The 21,324-nt window shown below is 40.9% G+C and overlaps 1 protein-coding gene and 1 long non-coding RNA gene across 5 annotated transcripts in view; one reads left to right on the top strand and one right to left on the bottom strand.

Moving 5' to 3' along the window:
- Positions 1-283: 283 nt before the first annotated feature.
- EPB41L5 (erythrocyte membrane protein band 4.1 like 5) overlaps positions 284-21,324 on the bottom strand; it is a 166,418-nt gene continuing 145,377 nt past the window's right edge. Inside the window, exons 21-25 of one of the 3 annotated variants that reach the window (XM_007964704.3) lie at positions 18,726-18,819; positions 14,734-14,808; positions 12,123-12,164; positions 11,632-11,759; positions 284-4,803 (exon numbers count right to left, since the gene is read on the bottom strand). In XM_007964704.3, the coding sequence (XP_007962895.3) occupies positions 4,737-4,803; positions 11,632-11,759; positions 12,123-12,164; positions 14,734-14,808; positions 18,726-18,819 (406 nt within the window). In that variant the 3' untranslated portion in view covers positions 284-4,736. Of the gene's footprint in view, positions 4,804-11,631; positions 11,763-12,122; positions 12,165-12,229; positions 12,314-14,733; positions 14,809-18,725; positions 18,820-21,324 lie in introns of all 3 variants that reach the window. The other 2 variants (XM_007964703.3, XM_007964701.3) reach the window with 2 other exon arrangements.
- Positions 8,577-21,324, top strand: part of LOC103216919 (uncharacterized) — a 46,061-nt gene continuing 33,313 nt past the window's right edge. For both annotated transcript variants that reach the window (XR_012094164.1, XR_012094163.1), the window contains exons 1-2: positions 8,577-8,954; positions 11,595-11,857. This is a non-coding gene — a long non-coding RNA (uncharacterized lncRNA). The remainder of the gene's footprint in view (positions 8,955-11,594; positions 11,858-21,324) is intronic.

A 21,324-nucleotide genomic window follows, 5' to 3' on the forward strand; every position in this document is an offset into this window, starting at 1 on the left:
CAGATCCGATGCCCAAAGCTCTGTTTCTACTGCACCATGCTGCTCCTTGGAATGACCACTGTGCCTTCCAGGATATGCTGGGGATGACCAGTGAGGTTTTCAACCTTTGAAAATGCCTCTACTCTCAAATTTACACCACAAACACTGAAATCAACCTAAAAATGGTGCGGCTGTGTCTGCTCGCTTCCTCAGGTTCCTACCAACAGTGGCTCTGCTCTAACAATTCTGTTGAAGTCAGCATGTAGGAATCACAGTTCCAAGAAACAAACAGCGTGCAAAAACATGAATGTCTCACGAGTTTTATTTGAATGGAGTTACATCTAGAGTTCTCATTTCAGTGTACAAACAGCTCAGTGCAGTGTTTCTAATACAAGTCATATAAAACTGGAACACACTAAATGAATAGTGCACTTGATAGAAAAATAAATTACACTTTAAATGCTACTGCAAAGTTTTACACATAAAAAAGGTAAACACAAAATAGTGAGACCCTCATGACCACCTATCATACCCAGATGAAGAGATAAAAGGGGCAAAGGGATCTGTGCTATTAAAAAAATCTCTGAAGAGGAGAAATCCTGACGAGTAACTGAATGATCATCTCAAGCCATGTGGTGACACAGGGACTGACAGATCCTGTCTCTCAGAACTGGGAAGGAACCACAGCTCTACCAATGCGTTAACACAGCCACGTTCAGCTCAGGGCAAATGTCTATAATTCACACAAATTTCCTCATCCTGACGCCCCATATGTAGGAAGAGTTTCCAACTTTCTTCTGACCACTGAAGAAGTACAGTGTTTACATTTTTGAGAGGATAAAAAGGACAAATGATACAGAAATGTGTATTCTTCCGTCTGCAGAAGACCCCAGGTTTCCAAGCAACCACGTGGCCAAGGGCATGATTAGTTAAAACTTGGTGGGAGCTCACAAAGACTCTCAGAGCTGAGACATCCACAACAGCACCTCGCTCAGCTGCCACCTGTGTAAATGAGGGTGCAATGTCCAGAAGTGTTGGCTGCCTCCAAGTGACAGGTAACACTGCAGACCCTATCTGGGCACCTGCCAGCCTCCGGTTCACGCAGCCACCTACTGCTCTAGAGTTTCACAGGAGCGGCCAGCAGCTTTGTAAAGGAGACTCTGCAGGAACACGGCTGTGCTCGAGCTGCCGCTGCTGCTGTGCTGTGCCGTGCCGTGCCGCGCTGCGCTGCGCCAGCAGAGCTGAGTGGGACAGTATTGACCATCTCTGGTCCTTCACAGAACGAGACTGCTGACTCCTCTCAATGAAAAGACAAAAACTTTGCTTCTCAAGACTCTTAGGAAAATAGCAAGGATTTTTCTCTCTGTGACTGACAAATAATTCTGCTAGCAAGACTTCTGAAGGAATAATAGACTTTTCATTTTGGGGCTTAGCTAAGAGAAGAGGTGCAAGTTTTAGCCAGAAGTGAGAAGCATAAAATAACAAGCAGTCCAGATCCAAGAACCCAAGAACAACTCAGGGCTTCCATCCTTAAATCTCCATAGGATATCTGTGATTGTACAAAGGCAAAGGCTAGAGACAAATGTTAGGAGACTATAAGAAAAAATTTTTAAAGTTTTTTCTTAAAACAATGTATAAATGTTAAGGAAATAAGCACACAAGGAACTGAATCATTCCTCTGTTCAGCAGTGTCTCCTGAAAAGCAGGACTGAAATGACTGTGGCCTCCTGTGTGTCAAAAGGTGATGCTACTGACATGCCACAAATCAGGTCTCACTAAGTCTAGAGTTCTCAGGCAAAGTCTAGAGCAGATAACTGAAACCTTCACATCTTATTTTAAACCACCCTGTGAACTCCCACTTCCCCTACCAGGGCTATGAAATGGACTGAGTTGAGGGTCCTCTCCTGTCTGCCCTCAGGGAGGCTGCCCCTTCCCCTCCCCGCCACCCCGCTGTGCTCTGAGGCCTGCACACAGCAAACTCTCAGGAGTGCCCCCGGCTGCCCTTCTCCGACCTCAGCCCAGTCTCACCAGCCTGCTTCTCATCCACTATCATCTCCCACCTCTCTCTTTGCCAGCATCCTTGATGGGTTCACACATGCTTCTCTCTTCTCAAGAGACAGACATCTCCTCTTCCCTACCTGCCACATTCATAGACCTCCTCAGCCCTGCCTCTCCCCACCACACTGTTCTCAGGGGAGCAGAACAGGAAGAGTGGTTACAGCAGCTCTGGGCATGGCAGCAGCAGCAGCTATGACAGGAAACCAGTCCCTGACAGTTATCTCATCTGCCGGGGCCAATTCAGCATTCAAGTATTAACTTCTGTGGTTACCACTTTATGTCAGGGCATGAGACAAAATTTCCTCTTGAGATTCAAGTGAATTTTAACGAAGTCCCTATCAATATTCTAACTGTCAAGAATATGGGTATCCAAAGACATAAGGTCACAGAATATGTCCAACTACCTAATTCCTAAATTTTAGGAAGTTTAAAATAAGGATGTTGTCACCTCCTGAACCGGATGGGAAACTTAGGTCTTCCAAGCCATACTGCCCCAGCTGCTCTGTGGTGGCCTCGCAGCACAGCTGTAACCCTGTAGGACATCTACGGCTGCCAAGACACTGAACATTTGATGCTCATTCCATCATGTCTTGGGTCAAGATCCTGGTTCTAGGTGTCACTTTCAGCTTTGAGAAAATATGTCCTATAATTAAGAACTGGCAAGAGCCCCACCAGTGAAACTCAGAAGCTTAGCATAGTGGCTAAGGGGAGGCAGCCAGCAAGAAGCGTTGACTTTCCTTCTGCGAAAGTGTTTTGTGGGAAAGTGGGTTCCAATCACTACAGCTCCCTGGGAAACGCTGCAAGATGAAAATTCCTGAGCTTTCCAGTCAGACACCAGTGTGTGTGCCTGGACACATGATGGTGTTATAAGGAGCCCAGGAAAGTCCAATCCATGAAGTTTTAAAGATGATAAGACTGGATGTTTTTTATGCTAAGCAGTACAAATTAGTGCTTAAATTGTATACATATTGCAGGACAGAAAACTAGGAAAATTCCAGGAGGTATAGCTTAAGATTGGTTCTCCGTAACAAGGGATTAACAACTTTACCAATATGGTTTCCACATCATCCTCCTTCCCCATAGCAACTGAGGTTTACCTTGTTCATTCGAAAATTATAAAGCTAAATAGTGTTATTTCTGGGTCTTAGAATTACAGATGGACATTGCTACACTTTATTTTTCTGTGTGGAGTATATATGAACATCCAGAATTTCTTTGTACAGGCCCAAAGGGATGGGAAAATTCTAGAGATCTCTTTTAAACAAACACAGAATTCCTAGTGCAATGCAAGTTCTTTCAGTATGCTGTGTATAGCTTCATACACGGTAGGTATTTAAGAAACAACACCCCTTTACCCCTGTTCCTAGTCCCTATTTTGGTCCTGGCGTATTTGTTTTGTTTCATTTTTTTCCTAGTTTGAAAGCTCTAAATGTATTCAGCTTATACTGAAAAGAAATGAAGTCTATGTCCAAATAGGAGGCAATGTGGAGTACTGCTGTGCTGCGCCTTCGAGACCTGAGACTACAGCGGCCTGCGTTCCCCACTGGACTCAGGGAGGAGTGCAGATGCCTGCGGTAAATGCCCCAGGGTCTCTGGAACAGTAACCCGCCCCACTGAAAAGTGACAGGATACGTGTGCAGTGCCTGTGAGTGCTTCCTGTGGAAAGGCAGGCCGAAAAAAATGACAGGATTTTATTTGATTTCTCTGTAGTTCTTCTCAGGGTTTATCTTGATGTAAACTTGAAATATTAAGATAGCCAGTACAATAAGAAATCAAAAGAATGGGAGACATTTAAAAACTCTCTATATTCTAAATTTCTCTTTAGTATTGTAATAATTGTTAAAAAAAAAAAAAAAAAAAAAAAAAAAAAGGCCGGGCGTGGTGGCTCACGCCTATAATCCCAGCACTTTGGGAGGCCGAGATAGGTGGATCGCGAGGTCAGGAGATCGAGACCATCCTGGCTAACACGGTGAAACCCCGTCTCTACTAAAAAATACAGAAAAAAAAAAAAAAAACTAGCCAGGCGAGGTGGCGGGCACCTGTAGTCCCAGCTACTCGGGAGGCTGAGGCAGGAGAATGGCGTGAACCCGGGAGGTGGAGCTTGCAGTGAGCTGAGATCCGGCCACTGCACTCCAGCCTGGGCGACAGAGCGAGACTCCGTCTCAAAAAAAAAAAAAAAAAAAAAAAAGTTGGCCCTAGGTCTGCCTTTATAGTGTCCACATTAATTTCCTAAATTCTCGATTTCTAGTAAGTCAGGGAAAAGTGCAATTTCTCTAACAGGCAGCCAGATCAAGGATGCGCTCACCCTGACATTAGATGGAAATCACTTTCAAAAGGCTGTTGACTACCAGAACCTGCCTTGTTATGAAGTTGTTATGAACAAATAGAACCGCTAGGTGGAGCCAAGAGTTTGAAGGAAACCCCAGAAAAAGACATTCCCTTGTTTCGGGAATTTTTAACATTTATAAAAGTATAGAAAGTCAAAGACCAAACACGCTCGTTTGGGCAGCTATGCAGTGTGATTAAACCTTTCCAGTTGGACGGAAAATACAGCTGTCTTTTTTACAGAGTTGAAGTCAAATCTACGTGGAGCTTTTTACCTACAAGTAATGGACAAGCTCCCGAATCCAACATATTCTAGATGAAATGGATCCCAGGACGGAATGCTGGAGAGAACTGCGTATTCCAGTTACAGGCCCTTAGAGCTCAGTGGTCAGTAAACACTTCTGCTTCAGGACAGCTTCTTCTGCCAAAGTGGGAGCAGAGCTGAAAGGAAGAGAGAACGGGTTACTCAGGGAACCCCTGGGGTTTGGGGGAGGACATTCATGTCTCCATTAGTGCCATATAGAGCATTTTGAGGGTATAGCAGATTACAGACCTAAGTCAGTATGTAGTAACACCTAACCTGGCAATGTGATATTCTATAGAAGGGAAATTTCTGGATAAACACTGCTTATTTCATTTTGAAATAAAATACAAAGATAGCACGATTTTCTCCCTTCTTAACAAATATGCCAAACACACTTAACCATTTCTTAATGAGTCAGGGTTAGTATGAGTATCAAGAACAGTGCTGTGCTGAGCACAAGGGCCACACACTCAGGAGACAGCAAGGGAAGCAGGCTGTTCTCTGCTGCTGCTTTTGTTTTTTTGTTTGTTTGTTTTTTTGTGAGACAGGGTCTTGCTCTGTCGCCCAGGCTAGAGAGTGCAGTGGCATGATCACAGCTCACTGCAGCCTCAACATGCCAGGCTCAAATGATCCTTCCACCTCAGCCTCCCAAAAGTAGAAGTAGCTGGGACTACAGGCCTGTGCCACCACGCCCAGCTAATTTTTGTATTTTTTTTGTAGAGATGGGGTTTCACCATGTTGCCCAGGCTGGTCTCAAAACTCCTGGGCTCAAGCCATCTGCCCTTCTCAGCCTCCCAAAGTGCCACAATTACAGGCGTGAGCCACTGCACCCAGCCCTGTTTCTTTACATATTCCTAGATGGCTGTGTCTGTGTTCCTGCACCAGTTAATCTGTTAGAGCTGTGTGAAAAATAAAAAGACATGGGCTCTGCATGAAGGCTCATGAGTTTCTGCTATCAGTGAGCTGCATGAGTTTAAATGCAAGGACGTAACGATATCTAATTTGGTTTCATAAAAACTTAAAACATGCTGAGTCCTAAGGAGGCTCACACCTGCAATCCCAGCACTTAGGGAGGCAGGAGAATCGACTGAGACCAGGAGTTCGGGACCAGTCTGGGCAACAAAGTGAGACGACGTATTTACAAACATATAGATGTAATTAGCCAGGTGCGGGTGGTATATGCCTGTAGTCCCAGCTACTTAGGAAGCTGAGGCAGGAGGATTGTTTCAGCCCAGGAGTTGGAGGTTGCAGTTAGCTATGATCATGACACTGCACTCCAGCCCAGGTGATGGAGAGAGATACTACCTCTAAAAAAGTTTAAAACGTAAAACGATATCAAAGTACATAATACAAAGGACATAATTTAAAATGTCGAAAGTGGTAACAAGATTTATAAATGAAACAGCAGTCACCCGTACCATTCTATTCCTACTTCAAGGGACATCAACTGGTTCTTTTCCTGGTATTTTCCTTCACTATTCTGTGTACCTGTTTCTCAAAGTGTGGTCTCTATAATTTGCGAGAAATGCGAATTCTTAGACCCCACCTCAGATATACTGAATCAGACTAAGAGGATGGGGCCCAGCAGCCAATGTTTAAACAAACCTGCCTCCAGAGATTCTGCCTCACAACCCCTAAAGTTCTAACTGTTCTGGGTGATGTGTTTACACAATGACTTCCTCCTATGGACTATGAACGCTTACCCTTCTTCCACCCTCTCCCCAATTCCACAATCCTGCCTTCTCATCTTTTCAGCACAGCTATATGACCAATTTTGATCATGTTAAAATTCAGTGTTTGTTGTAATTATGTAAATACTTTCACAGCTATCAGTATATTTCATGTTTTATACAACTTTTATTTTCCCTGGACTGAATAACTGCCTCTTTTTGTTGTTGTTGTGATGGCTTAGTGGGTATTTGTTGTGGTTGTTGTTTTTTTAAGAAGCGAGGTCTCAACATGTTGCCCAGGCTGGTCTTGAACGCCTGGTCTTAAGTGATCTCCTTGCCTCAGCCTCAGTACTTCTCAGTTTTCTATACAAATCTCTCATCTATCCGTAACCTCTCAGGTAAACCATGGACCTCTGCTCAGTACATTCAGACATATAATTTTTTTAAAAAAACTGCAGGGTGGGGAACCTGTGTTTTTCTTGGCAAAATCCTTTCTGCAACTCTGTATCTTCCTTTCTGAATCTGGACAGGATCCTTTCTAGACCCACTGGGCAGTTACCATCTTGGAACTTCCCTTCACCTTTCTCTGGGTAAATCCCTGCACTTCTCTACTGCTTCCTGGGTCCCATGACTTCTTTTTAGGATAAAAAAGAGGAACATATCTTCCAGTAGCTTCCTGAGGAAGGCTACGTGGAAAGTATATATTTTAGGAAAACTGTATGTCTAAAAATGTATTCTAATCTCACACTTCACTGATAGTTTGGGAAAACTCTAGGAGAAATTACTGCCCTCCAGGATTCAGAAAGCACACTACTCCATTATCTCCAGCTGTCAGTCAAGTCTGCTGCCATTCTGATTACCAATCCTTTGTACGTACTATGTTTTCCCCCTTTGCTGGAGACTTACATCCTCTCTTTGACCTCCTAAAGATTCATGATGCTCCTTGGTGTAGTCTATTTTCATTCTCTGTGTTGGGTACTCAGTAGACCCCTTTAATCTAGAAACTCAAGTCCTCTGTTCTGAGAACGCCTGACTCCTTTCTTTGACAATTTCCTCCTTCCACTGACTGTTCTTTCTAGATCTTCTATGATTCATATATTGGACTTCCTAGGCCAATCCTCCAATTTTCTTTTCTCTCCCAGTTTTCATCTTTCTATTCTATACTTTTTGGGAGACTGTCTCAATTTTATCTTTTATACACTCTCTGGATTTCATTTTTAATATAGTTAATAATTTCTAAAAATGCTTTTTTTTTTTTTTTTAAAGTTTCCTGTTACTGTTGCATGGATACAGTATCTTCTCTCTGAATTTAGATACTATCATTTTGTTACCTTTTCTTTTGTTATTCACATTGCCTTTTTTTCCTACTTCTATTTGTCAAAATTCACATTGCCTTTATTTCCTTCTTTTTCAGTTTACCTGTTCTGGTCTTTCCTCACATATCTGACAATCGTTAGCTCTCTTTGTATTTAAAAGAAAAGCTCTGGAATGTCTCTGGGACCTGTGTATATATGGGCAAAACTCATCAACGAATGGGCTCCCTGGTGATTATCTGGCAGATTCCTGGCAATTTCATCAGAGGATCCACAAATGTATGTGCAGGCCTTTTTCTCTTTGGTTGGTTCGTTTCTCCAGAGAATAAGCCTCTTACTTTTTCAACTCAGACATTTATACTTAGCTAACACCATTCAGGAAACTGAGAAAAGAAGAAACGTTGGAAATTTCACCCTTCAGTGTGTGGACTTTGAGTTAGTCTTCCCGTGTTCAATCTGGAGCCTTACTCCAAATGGAAATTCCCAGATCCAGAGCCTCTCTGGCCTGGCTCCTCCTGAGGGAACACTTCAGAATTATGCTAAAATGAGCAAGGGTGGTGGGATGGCAGATGGGTGAAATGGGCATAAATACTTTCAACCAATCCCCATATTCTCAGCCCCACCTTGTATCCCATCTTCACACATATCTGGTACCTACAATTTCGTTGCCTTTTCAGGGTTCTGCAATGTGAACTGACTTGCTTTTTATTTTCTGTTTCTACTCCCTCCCCTATTCAGGCTTAGATTTTAGTTTACTCTACTCTGCTAAACTGGTTACCACTTATCATTTAGCTGCTTCCCAAAACTTGTTGAGATCTCTTAATTGCTGATGTCTCCTCTCCTGTTCTTTGTCCTCATGATTTGATGCCTTTGAAACACCGTATTATGCAGAAAACACTGCAAAGTAAATCTGAATCTGTGGAGATGGGACCCAGTCATCATTTTTAAAAATTACTATGACATCCGTATATTAAAGCACGTAAGGCATGAGTCTACAGCTTGAACAACTTTTTGCAAATTGAATACACCTCTGTAATCAGCACGTAGAATATGAAACAGAACACTACTAGCACTCCCAAAGCTTCTTTTGGGCTCTCTTTTATTCATCAGCACATCAAGGGTAACCATTATAGAGTTGTGCTTCTGTTTGAACTTGACTTTGTTTATCCTTATTACAGTGCAGAAACTGCAAGATGAACCCCAAAGATCTCCATCTCCAGCCATTCACACTCCTATGTAATCTCTGGCCCTTGGGTGTGGAAAGGACTTGTGACTTGCTTTAACCAACAACAGAATACAGCAAAGGTAAAAGGATGTCATTTCTGTGATTAGACTATACAAGATTGTGATTTCTATCTTGCTAGCAGACTCTACTGCTTTCTCAGTTTGCATGCTGGAATAAAGTAAGCAACTACTTTGGAGAGGCCCACATAGTAAGGACTGAGGGCAGCTTCTTGCCAATGACCAGCTAGGAACTGAGTTCCTTAGTCTAACAGGTCTTCAGATCCTGAATCCTGCCAAGAGCCCTGGCTGGTGCCCCTTCTTCCATTGAGCCTTCAGATGAAAACCTAGCCTTCACCAATATTTGACTGTAGCCTGTGACAGACCCTGAAGCAGAGAACCCAGCTCAGCCACATCCAGATTCCTGAGCCACAGAAAATGAGATTATAGTGTGTATTGCTGGAAGCTGCTAAGTTTGTTGTAAGGTGTTGCACAGAAGTAGAGAATTAATACAATTATGTTTATGTGATTCATCTACACTGCTATATTTTAGTTGTAGTTATTAATTTTCACTGTTCTTTTCTAATATTTAGTCAACTGCTAATGTGCATTTGGAAGGTTTTCAGTTTGGACTATTATGAATATAGGTGCTATAAAAATTCCTGTACATGTCTTTTGATGGACATATATTCATATTTCCATTGGGTATGTACATAAAAATAGAATCACTGAATCACTTCGTATGTTCAGCTTTAGTAGATATTGCCAAACCTATTTCCAATGTGATTACTCCAGTTTACAGAGTTTCAGTTGCCCCGTATCTTCACCAACACTTGGTACTATGTATCTTTCATTTTAGCCATTCTGGTGATAATGTAGCACTGTCACATGGTAGTTTTAATTTACATTCCCCAAGACTAATCAAGTTGCATACTGTCTAGAATGCTTACCGGCCATTTGGATATCGGTTTGTGAACTGCCTATTCAAGCTTTTTGCCCATTTTTCTATTATGCTATCTTTAGCTTACTTATTTGGAAGAGCTCTTTATAAATTTTAGATATGAGTGGGTCCTTTGCCACACAAAGTTAAGACTGGGGTTGGGGAGAAAGGAGAATGGAAGGGGTGAGAGAAGGAGACAGAGACAGAAGGGGAGGGATGGAGAACAAATGTTTTCTCCTATTCTGTGGTTTCCCCTTCCATAATATCTTGAAATTACATCTTTTGATGAACAAAATTTCTTGATGTAATCCAAGTGATTTTTTTCCTGTAAGACTAAAGCTCCTTGTGAGCTGTTTTAAAAAATCTTTGCCTATTCTAAGGTCAGAAGTAAGTTCACTCATATTTTCTTCTATAAGTTTATTATCTGATGTTTCATATTTAGATCTGCAATCCATCCAGAATAGATTTTTGCGAATGGTATGGAGTTGGGTCAAGATTGTTTTTTTCCCACAGGAACAAACTAATCTGTCCGGCTGATTTACTAAAAGACCATTCTTTCCTCACAGCATTGCACCATCACTTTTTTCATAAACCAGAAAACTGTATTACACATGAGTTTGTTTCTAGACTCTATTCTGTTCCACTGATCTGTAATTTTTATCTCTTTAAGCCCTTTATTACTCCTTTCCATGAGTTTTAGGAAGAAACAGAGATAAGCTCTGCTTTCATCTGCAATTTTTAATTTGAAAGTCCTTAACAGCTCACATTTTATTGTGTAAATTCAATTACAAAGCATTACCATCAGGTTCTCTGTATGCAGCTCTATTTTTACAGTAATAATTAGTAGGCATACAAATGCTTAGAAAAATAATCCATCACATTTGTATAAAGTGCTCTCTTACTAGATGTAAGCTTCTCAAATGCAGGTCTCTCATCTGTCTTGTTCACTGTTACCTTCAGTGTCAGATATCAGTCAATGCCTGGTCCATCATGGACATTCAATAAGTGTTTGCTGAGTGAGTAATATGCTACTTTAAACACTGTGAGAACAATTTTTAAATTAAACTGAATTTCTTTCAAGTTAATAATCTCTAATAATTCCCCCCACCTTTCTCTAACTAGGAAAGCATGTATTTCAGCCGACCCACATTTTCAAGAGGATATGTGAAATGGGGGATATAATCCCCCATATGTGAAATGGGGGATATAAGAAAAAAAGGTCTGAGGTAGAAGTGAAGGCAATTCTAAATCTTTTGTAAAACAGGTGCAGTTATGGTTCTAGCAATCAAAAGTTGAAGAACCAGATGCTGAACAAAAAGCTCTAGTTTTTGAGTCTAGTTTCTGTTTGTAGCAAGCAATGCATTGAAATGAGCTCACAATATGTGTCGGTAAAGGCATCTCAGGGCTCTCACCCTGGGAGTATCCTCCCTTACCCATTTGTACTGCACCTCTTGCCCTGTGTTGACGGGCACCATCATTCATCACTATTATAGTAGGCATGAGCATAACAGTAAAGCAGCAAAGGAAACAATACAAATTGATTTTAAAACAAATATTAAAATTTAAAGATAAGCCTGTTAATATCTTCAGCAAAGACTTGATAAAGAAATGCTAATAGAATCTACTTCATAATTTTGTAGAAAATTGCCACTGACAAGAAAAAGCCACTACACTAAATAACAAACAGAAAAAAGATTTATCCAATTTCAATACAGTTCAGTTAGGGAAGAATCAACATTGCTGCTTTAGTGATAATAAGTTTTATTATTTTTTCCTCCTAATAGATGCCTAAGAACTGCAATTGAGAAATAATTTTCTCACCTGGTCACAGCATCTACCAAGAATGGTGCTGGGGGAGAGATCAGTGAGATTCCATCTTTATTACCATGTCCCTCCTTCCCTGCCAAAAGCATTTCACATCCCGCAAGTCCATTAGACACGGCACCGCTCTGCTGTGGGAGATACACACACATCTAAATACAGAGGTAACAATACCGGCCTGGTCAGCACTTCAGCTCCAAATCAAGCTTCACTAATGAATATGAGAGTAAGTAAGATAGTTTTGATAATTATGGCTGTTTTGTTTTGTTAACTATTCTTCATCTCAAATTTTTACTTTTGTTTCTGCCAGCATCCTGACAAACACTTACAACCAGAAAGGGTAAGCCACTAGCTTGAAGCCATTAAGTTCAGTTAACAAGGCTTTGGTAACAACTCTCACATTTTTAAGGAAAAACAAAGAACCCAGTAATCCTTTAGGCCTTACCCTGAGAGGGTAGCCAGAAGAAAAATCACAAATAACATGAACTTACCGGAACAATCCACCGGGGTGTGATCATGGATGTGGAAGACACCTAAAATAATTTTATGTATTTACTTTTTGGAAAGACTGACTTATTTTCATACTTATAATACTTACATCTATTACGAAATCCATTCTAGGAGGGCAGTTCTTAATGGTGTTCCTTGAGCTGACGTGGACTTCTAAATCCAAGACCCTTTTCTATTATACAACACAGATGCTATCCGTCACCACTTAAGAAAGTGTCATAATTTTGAGAATCTCTTATCTAAAAATTTACCATTCAAGAATCTACTACTACTTTCAGTTCACTTAATAGGACTGCCCCTACCCCACACCCAGTATTCAGTTTAACATTTTATTCTCTGAAATTTCAGTTAATTACAAATAATGATAGCCTTCTTGGTTGCAGCCTGAACAATGGATTGTGACTAATCCAAATAAACAGCACAAAGAAAGTACACAGAAAAAATAATCTGTTTAGATACAGATCATTCTCTAATTATCATGTATGCATGAAGAAAGCAGCAATAAAAACACCCATATTGCTCCTGGTTCACAAAGCCTTTGATATATTATTTTTAAATGTCTAGCTTTCTATTACAGATCTTCTATGTGTAGAATTATAAACTAATGAAACCCACCCATTTTACTAGTAATTTAGACTAGTCCTTGCATTGGTGGCCTTAGATACTCATGAGAAAAAAACCAATGTAAGTCCAGGTATTAATAAATTAGATAACCACCAAAAGAATAAAAACACAGGCTGGGGCGTAGTGGCGCACGCCTGTAATCCCAGCATATTGAGAGGGCGAGGCAGACAGATCATGAGGTCAAGAGATCAAGACCATCCAGGCCAACATGATGAAACCCTGTCTCTACTAAAAACACAAAAATTAGCTGGGTGTGGTGGCATGCGCCTGTAGCCCAAGCTACTCTGGAGGCTGAGGCAGGAGAATTGCTTGGAGGCGGAGGTTGCAGCGAGCTGAGATTGTGCCACTGCACTCCAGCCTGGCAAAAAAGCGAGACTCCATCTCAAAACAAAAACAAAAACAAAAACAAAACCCAACCCACAAAGTATGACTTTCCTACCAATATTTTTTAGATGCATGTTAACAGTAGGAAATAAGAGAAAAAAATATCATAAGTAGTAAACAAAAAATAGTTTGACAGACTTTTCCAGACTTGCAGTTAATTCTTATCCTTTGGTAAAGTCTCTGTTTATTAATCTACGCTGGTCATTCCCAAAGGGTGGTTCCCAGACCACATCTGCATCACCTGGGAACATGTTAGAAACACAACTTTTCAGACCCCACCCAAGATATACCAAAATTAGAAACTTGGAGGTGGGGCCCAGCAATCTTGTGTGTTAACATCCCCTCCAAGTGATTCTGATATACACAAAAATTTGAGAATTAATGATGTAAGCAAACATTCGGTACCACAGAAAGTATCATCTGTATTTCCAAGCCTTCAGGATGGCAACTAACCGCTACAGCAATTCTTGTCATATCACTCATAAGGTACAAAGTTAGTCATTTCTTTTTTTTTTTTTGAGACAGAGTTTCACTGTGTCACCCAGGCTGGAGTGCAGTGGCGCTATCTTGGCTCACTGCAAGCTCCATCGCCCAGGTTCCAGCAATTCTCTTGCCTCAGCCTCCTGAGTAGCTGGGGTTACAGTTGTGCACCAGCACCCCCGGCTAATTTTTGTATTTTCAGTAGAGACAGGGTTTCACCATGTTGGCCAGGCTGGTCTTAAACTCCTGACCTCAAGTGATCCACCTGCCTTGGCCTCCCAAAGTGTTGGGATTACAGGCATGAGCCACTGCGTCCAGCAAAATTAGTCATTTCTATCTCTCTCATCCCTGGAGTAAACTGTTTCAGTTGGCCCTCTATATCCATGAGTTCTGCATCTGTGGATTCAACCAACTGTGAATTGAAAATATTTGGAGGGGGAAAAAAGGATGGTTGTGTCTGTACTGAACATGTGCAGACTTTTTTTCTTGTCATTATTTCCTAAACAATACAATATAACAACTGTTTACCAGCATTTACACTGCATTTAGGTATTAGAGGTAAGCTAGAGATGATTTAAAATATACTAGAGGATATGTGTAGGTCATATGCAAACACTACACCATTTTATATGAGATTTAAGCATGCGTGGATTTTGGTATCCAAGGGGAGTCCTGGAACCAATCCCCCACAGGTAGTGAAGGACAATTATACTTAATAGAGTATCTTCCAGACTGTAATAATGATTGATATGTTCAATGCCATTCTTATGCTCTCATCTTTCTGTAAAACTTTTTTAAAAATTAAATATATCCTTATTGTCTTAAGAAGCTGTTTTATCCCCATGTTTTCTCTCATGTTATTTAATATGATGTTGAATTATAAAAGGCTTATGGAGACATGTGATTTCTATACAGTGATACACAAATTCAAAGTGGTAAAATTTTAGGACAGAGAGGCAATGCTAAGTGGTTACTGAAACATAAACTCTTATCAAATGAAAAGTTTAACCATGAATTATTAAAAAGGAAAAAACTGGAATCTAGCAGGAAACATTTTTCAAAACAGAAGTTTCTTTCCATCATACTGTTTTAAAGCATATTTACCTGAGGTGCAACTGTGTGATCAATCAGATTCTCGGTTAGAGATGCAAGCAAGGCATCCAATTCATCTGTAGCCTCCTATGGAAGACAGGAATCTAGAGTTGTTAAGTGACCCCTTTATCATCAGATGTTAAGTTTTTTCCATATCATCTCAATTTATAATTCTGACACAGGCCTGATTAGTGTTAATCCTTTAAACACACAGGGACACTCATGAATCATGGTTGTTAATGATTCCACTTCTGCATGGAGGGAAACCTATACTACAGTCAGGATGTGAAAAAGCTAAACTGCTACGTAAATTTTCAAACAGCTGTTCTCCTAGACAAAACTTGGGTAGGGTTATGACTATTCTGGCTCTTAACTTTTTAATTACAAAAAATTTTTTTTGGCTGGATGCAGTGGCTCACACCTGTAATCCTGGCGCTCTGAGAGGCCAAGGCGGGAGGATCTCTTGAGCCCAGGAGTTCCAGGCCAGCCTGGGCAATATAGTGAGACCTCATCTTCACAAAAACTGAGCAAAACTAGCTGGGCACAGTGGCACCCAGCTGTAGTCCCAGCTACTCAGGAGGCTGAGGTGGGAAGATCACTTGAGCCTGGGAGGTAGAGGCTGCAGTGAGCCAAGATTACACCACTGCACTCCAGCCTTGGTGACAGAGCGAGATTCTGCCTCAAAATGAATTTTAAAAAAGTAAATACAGCCAGATGTGGTGGCTCACGCCTGTAATCCCAGCACTTTGGGAGGCCGAGGTGGGTGGATAGTGAGGAAAGGAGATCTAGACCATCCTGGCTAACATGGTGAAACTCTGTCTCTACTAAAAATACAAAATATTAGCCAGGCCTGGTGGTGGGCGCCTGTAGTCCCAGCTACTCAGGAGGTTGAGGTAGGAGAATGGTGTGAACCTGGGAGGCAGAGGTTGCAGTGAGCCAAGATCGCGCCACCGCACTCCAGCCTGGGTGACACAGCAAGAATCCGTCTCAAAGAAAAAAAAGTAAATACAATAAAATAATTTAAAAAATTTTTTTTTGAGACAAGGCCTTGCCCTGTCCAGGCTGGAGTGCAGTGACACAAGCATAACTCAGTGCAGCCCCAACATCCTGGGCCCGAGCCATCCTCCCACCTCAGCCTCCCAAGCAGCTGGGACTACAGGTGTGTGCCACCATGCCCAGCCAACTTTTTTTATAGAGACAGGGTCTCACTTATGTTGCCCAGGCTGATCTTGAACTCCTGGGTTCAAGTGATCCTCCTACCCTGGCCTCTCAAAGTGCTGGGATTACAAGTGTGAGCCACTGTGCCCAGCCTCTTACCTTTCAGACTAGAGGAGAAACGTACTACTCTGTATGGTAATATCACACTCTGAACTTACAAACAAACAAATAAAAACCAATAACAAGTCAGCACAGGAGACAGTGGATAAAGGAGATGCCTAAATTCCAAATGCTCCTTTATCTAGACTTATGGGTGCTTCTGTTTGTAAAATACTACAATATGAACTCTCTCCCTATAAATGTTAATGAATACTTTTGGTGAACCAGTACTTGAAGTACCTTATAGAGGACACAATTCTCTACTGTGAGGGAGGGGGTCTGGGAGAATGTTAAAACAACAAAGGATAAAATGCCAATCTGGCAATAGACAATAGGAACCTAGGGCATAGCACACAAGAAAAAAGGGCCCTTCATTCATACATTTCTTTCTTTCTTTCTTTCTTTTTTGCAGGGGAACATGGTCTTGCTCTGTCACCCACGCTGTAGTGTAATGGTACAATCATAGCTCACTGCAGCCTGAATTTCCTGGGCTTACACGATCCTCCCACAACAGCTGCCCAAGAAGACAGGACTACAGGCATGTAAAACTATGCCTGGCTAATTAAAAAAAAAAATTTCGTAGAGATGGGGTCTCCCTATGTTGCCCAGTCTTGTCTCAAACTCTTGGCCTCAAACCATCTTACCGACTTGGCGTAAAGTGCTGGGATTATGGGCATGAGCCATCACACTCAGCCACCCATTTACACATTTCCATTTCTGCCTATATGCCTTCAGGTCTTGGAGAATCTCCTATTCATATTTCAACATGCAACTTAATTTAAACCACAAAAACATGAAAAATTGTTCTCCCTCCTTATCTTCCCACCCTGCTGCCTGGACTAAGTGCACCATAACAGCTTGTGAAGTCTCTACCACAATGTATTACAATTCTCTCTCCCACTAGACTATAGGCAGTTAAGCTGAGACCGTGTTTCATCCATTCAGTTTTGAATCTTTAATACTTAATAAGTTGTCTGGTACATATTATATATGCAATAAATCTTTGAACTAAATGTCCTTCTCTGCTTTAAAAACATCTCAGGTTCTGCTTAATGATTTCCAATGATTAGTCAATGTATCTTTTCAGATTTTAATCAGCAGAAAAGAAATGCCTGACTGAAAGTATTTTAGGTTGGGTTTTTTCTTTAAGCCTAAAAATCTGAAAGATACTTATATACGTAAATACCAACCATACACTTTCATTGAGTAGTAAGAATACAAGTGATTTTTAATTTTTCCTTTTTGTGAAGTATTTGGCAAATTACAAGAGATGTACATTATGCAATAAAAGAGACAAATGGTAAGTGTTCATGCAAAGACAATTTTTAATTTAACTTGCAAATTAAAACATTCATTGGCAATAAACTGGGTTTCTATGATTTCTGAATTGGTAAGGGGTTTAGCAAGTGGATACAGAAAAGGCAGAAGTTGAGATGAGCTGGTTATGTTGCAATGTAATTAGTGATTTCAAAAAGTTTGTTTCAATCAACAAATGTTTAGTGTCTATTATGTGCCAGGTACTATCTGAGACACTTACGCCACCTTGAGACACTTAGGCTACCCCAGCACTTTGGGAGGCCAAGGTAGTAGGACTGCTTAAGGGCAGGAGTCTGAGACCAGCCTGAGGGATACAGCAATGAACAAAACAGGTCAAGTCTCTCACACAGCTTATATTCCCTACAGCAGCAGTCCCCAACCTTTTTGGCACCAAGGACAAGTTTTGTGGAAGACAATTTTTCCAAGGATCAGGTTTGGGGGTGGGGTATGGTTTTGGGATGAAACTGTTCCACCTCAAATCATCAGGCATTAGATTCTTATAAGCAGTGAGCAACCTAGATCCCTTGTGTGCACAGTTCACAGTAGGGTTTGCACTCCTATGAGACTCTAACACCACAGCTGATCTGACAGGAAGTGGAACTCACACAACAATGGTTGCCTGCAGCTCACCTCCTGCTGTGTGGCCCAGTTCCTAACAGGCCATGAACCACTACCAGTCCAAAGCACAGGGACTAGGGACCCCTGCCCTAGAGTAAATGAAACTACTAATTCAACAAGATCCCTTAATTCTGTCATCTAAGAAACACTTAGTCACTATGTGCATGCAACACTGTATCTTAAAAGGAAATATGAGTGAAAGCATAGCCAACATCTAAAACCAGCCCCAAAATATAAACAAAGTACACACACACTGGAGAAGAATCCCTAAGATCCTCTCGTGAGTGGTGTGGCAACAGGATTCTCCCTAAAGAACTGTGGCTCAATCCTTTTATCACATGTTTTTTTCCTGAGACAATCTCACTCTATTACTCAGGATGGAGTGCAGTGGCGTGATCTCAGTTCACTGCAACCTCCACCTCCCATGCTCAAGTGATCCTTCTGTCTCAGCCTCCTGAGAAGCTGGGACCATAGGCACCTGCCACCATGCCCAGCTCATTTTTTGTATTTTTGGTAGAGACAGGTTTTGCCATGTTGCTCAGGCTGGTCTCAAACTCCTGAGCTCAAGGGGTCCGCATGCCTCGGCCTCCCAAAGTGCTGGAATTATAGGTGTGAGCCCCTGTGCTCGGCCGCTCTTCTCACATCTTAAGTCCCAGTGTCCATCAGTAATCACTAGATGCACTTGGTTATACTGCAAGATTCAATTCAAAATTGTCTTTGGCAAACATTTTAAGAAGTAAAAGTATTCTTACCTTTAGAACAGAACCACTGTCGGCAGGTGTGACATACGTCAGAGTCTCAAGAGACTCTTTGGGGACGAGCACATTATTCTCATTTAACACAGCACTGGAAGAAAGAGATAAACTCACATCATATAGGACCTGGGTCCAGGCAGGATTTTCAAAGAAGGGGCTTAGGAAAGAAGTGCAACAAATTCATGTAGGGAAAGGTATATGAAAAAATGCTCAACATCACTAATCAGCAGGGAAATGCAAATTCAAACTACGATGAGACATCATCTCACTCAAGTTAAAATGGCTTTATAATTAAAAAGATAGGCAATAACATGCTGGTGAGGACCCATAGAAAGGGTAACCCTCTTACGCTGCTGCTGGGAATGTAAATTAGTACAGCAACTTTAAAGAACAGTATGGAGGTTCCTCAGAAACTGAAAAGAGAATGACCATGTGGTCCAGCAATTCCACTACTGGGTAAACATCCAAAAGAAAGAAAATCAATATATCAAAAAGACACCTGCACTCCCATTCTTATTGCAGCTCTACTCACCACAGTCAAAATATGGAACTGACCTAAGTGCCCACCAAGTGCTTAATGTATTATCACATGTACCCTGAAACAAAGTACATCTATAGTGCATCAATATTTTTAAAAATGAAACCGTGGACAAAGAAGTAAACCAAGAAAACAATGTGCCAACAAATGTAGAATATTAATAAGAAAAATTATAAAAATGAATTAACAACTTTGAAGCTGAAAAGTATAATTGTTTTTTAACTTCAGAGGTACATGTGCAGGTTTGTTATGCAGGTAAACTTGTACCATGGGAGTTTGTTGTACAGATTATTCTGTCAGCCAGGTATGAAGCCTAGTACCCATTAGTTATTTTTCGTGATCCTCTCCCTCCTGGTGTGCTCTACCTTCTGACAGGCTCCACTGTCTGTTTTTCTCCTCTATGTGTCCATGTGTTCTCATCATTTAGCTACCACTTTACGCAGTATTTGGTTTTCTGTTCCTGTGTTAGTTTGCTAAGGATAATGGCCTCCAGCTCCACCCATGTTTCTGCAAAGGACACAATTTCATTCTATTTCATTCTTTTTTATGGCTGTATAGTATTTCAAGGTGTGTACATACCACATTTTAAAAATCCAGTCTGCCACTGGTGGGCATTTAGGTTGATTCCATGTCTTTGCTACTGTGAATAGTACTGGAATGAACATACGTGTGCATGTGTCTTTATGACAGAACGATTTATATTCCTTTGGGTATATACCCAGTAATGGGATTGCTGGGTTAAATGGTATTTGTTTTAGGTCTTTGAGGAATCACCCACTGTTTTTCCACAATGGCTAAACAAATTTACACTCCTACCAACAGTGTATAAGCGTTCCTGTTTCTCTGCAACCTCGCCTGTTATTGTTTTTTTTTTTTAAATAATAGCCATTCTGACTGGTTGAGTTGGTGTCTCACTGTGGTTTTGATTTGGATTTCTCTAATGATCAGTGATGTTGAACTGTTTTCTATATGCTTGTTGGCCACATATAAGTCTTCTTTTGAAAGGTGTCTGTTCAAGTCCTTTGCCCACTTTTTAATGGTTTCTTTTTTTTTCTTGTAAATTTGTTTAAGTTCCTTATAGATGCTAGATATTAGACTTTTGTCAGATGTATAGTTTGCAAAAATGTTCTCCTATTCTGTAGGCTTTCTGCTTACTTGGCTGAGTTTCTTTTGCTATGCAGAAGCTCTTTAATTAGATCTCATTTATCAATTTTTGCTTTTGTTGCAATTGCTTTTAGCATCTTCTTCATGAAATCTTTGCCCGTTCCTATGTCCAGAATGGTATTGCCTAGATTGTCTCCCAGAGTTTTTATAGTTTTGGGTTTTACATTTAAGGCTTTAATTTGCCTTGAGTTGATTTTTGCACATAGTGTAAGGAAGTGGTCCAATTTCAATCTTCCGCATATAGCTAGCCAGTTATCCCAGCACCATTTATTGAATAGGGAACTGTTTCCCCATTGCTTGTTTCTCTCAGCTTTGTCGAATATCAGATAGTTGTAGGTGTGTGGCACGGTTTCTGGGCTCCATTCTGTTCCATTGGTCTATGTGTCAGTTTTTATACCAGTACCATGCTGTTTTGGTTACTGTAGCCCTACAGTCTGAAGTCAGGTAGCATAATGCCTCCAGCTACCTCTTCTTGCTTAGGATTGCCTTGGCTATTTGGGCTCTTTTTTGGTTCCATATGAATTTTAAAATAGTTTCTTCAAGTTCTGTGAAGAATGTTATCAGTAGTTAAACAGAAATCATTGAATCTATAAATTACTTTGGGCAATATGACTATTTTAATGATATTGATTCTTCCTACCCATGGGCATGAAATGTTTTTCCATTAGTCTGTGTCATCTCTGACTTCGTTAAGCAGTGTTTTGTAGCTCTCCTTGTAGAGACCCTTCACCTCCCTGGAAACCAAGAAAATCCTAGGTATTTTATTTTTTTTTATGGCAACTGTGAATAGGACTGCATTCCTGATTTGGCTCTCGGCTTGACTATTGTTGGTGAATAGGAATGCTAGTGATTTTTGAACACTGATTTTGTATCCTGAGACTTTGATGAAGTTGT

This window comes from Chlorocebus sabaeus, chromosome 10 (genome assembly GCF_047675955.1).
Source record: "Chlorocebus sabaeus isolate Y175 chromosome 10, mChlSab1.0.hap1, whole genome shotgun sequence".
NCBI classification, from domain to species: Eukaryota; Metazoa; Chordata; class Mammalia; order Primates; family Cercopithecidae; genus Chlorocebus; species Chlorocebus sabaeus.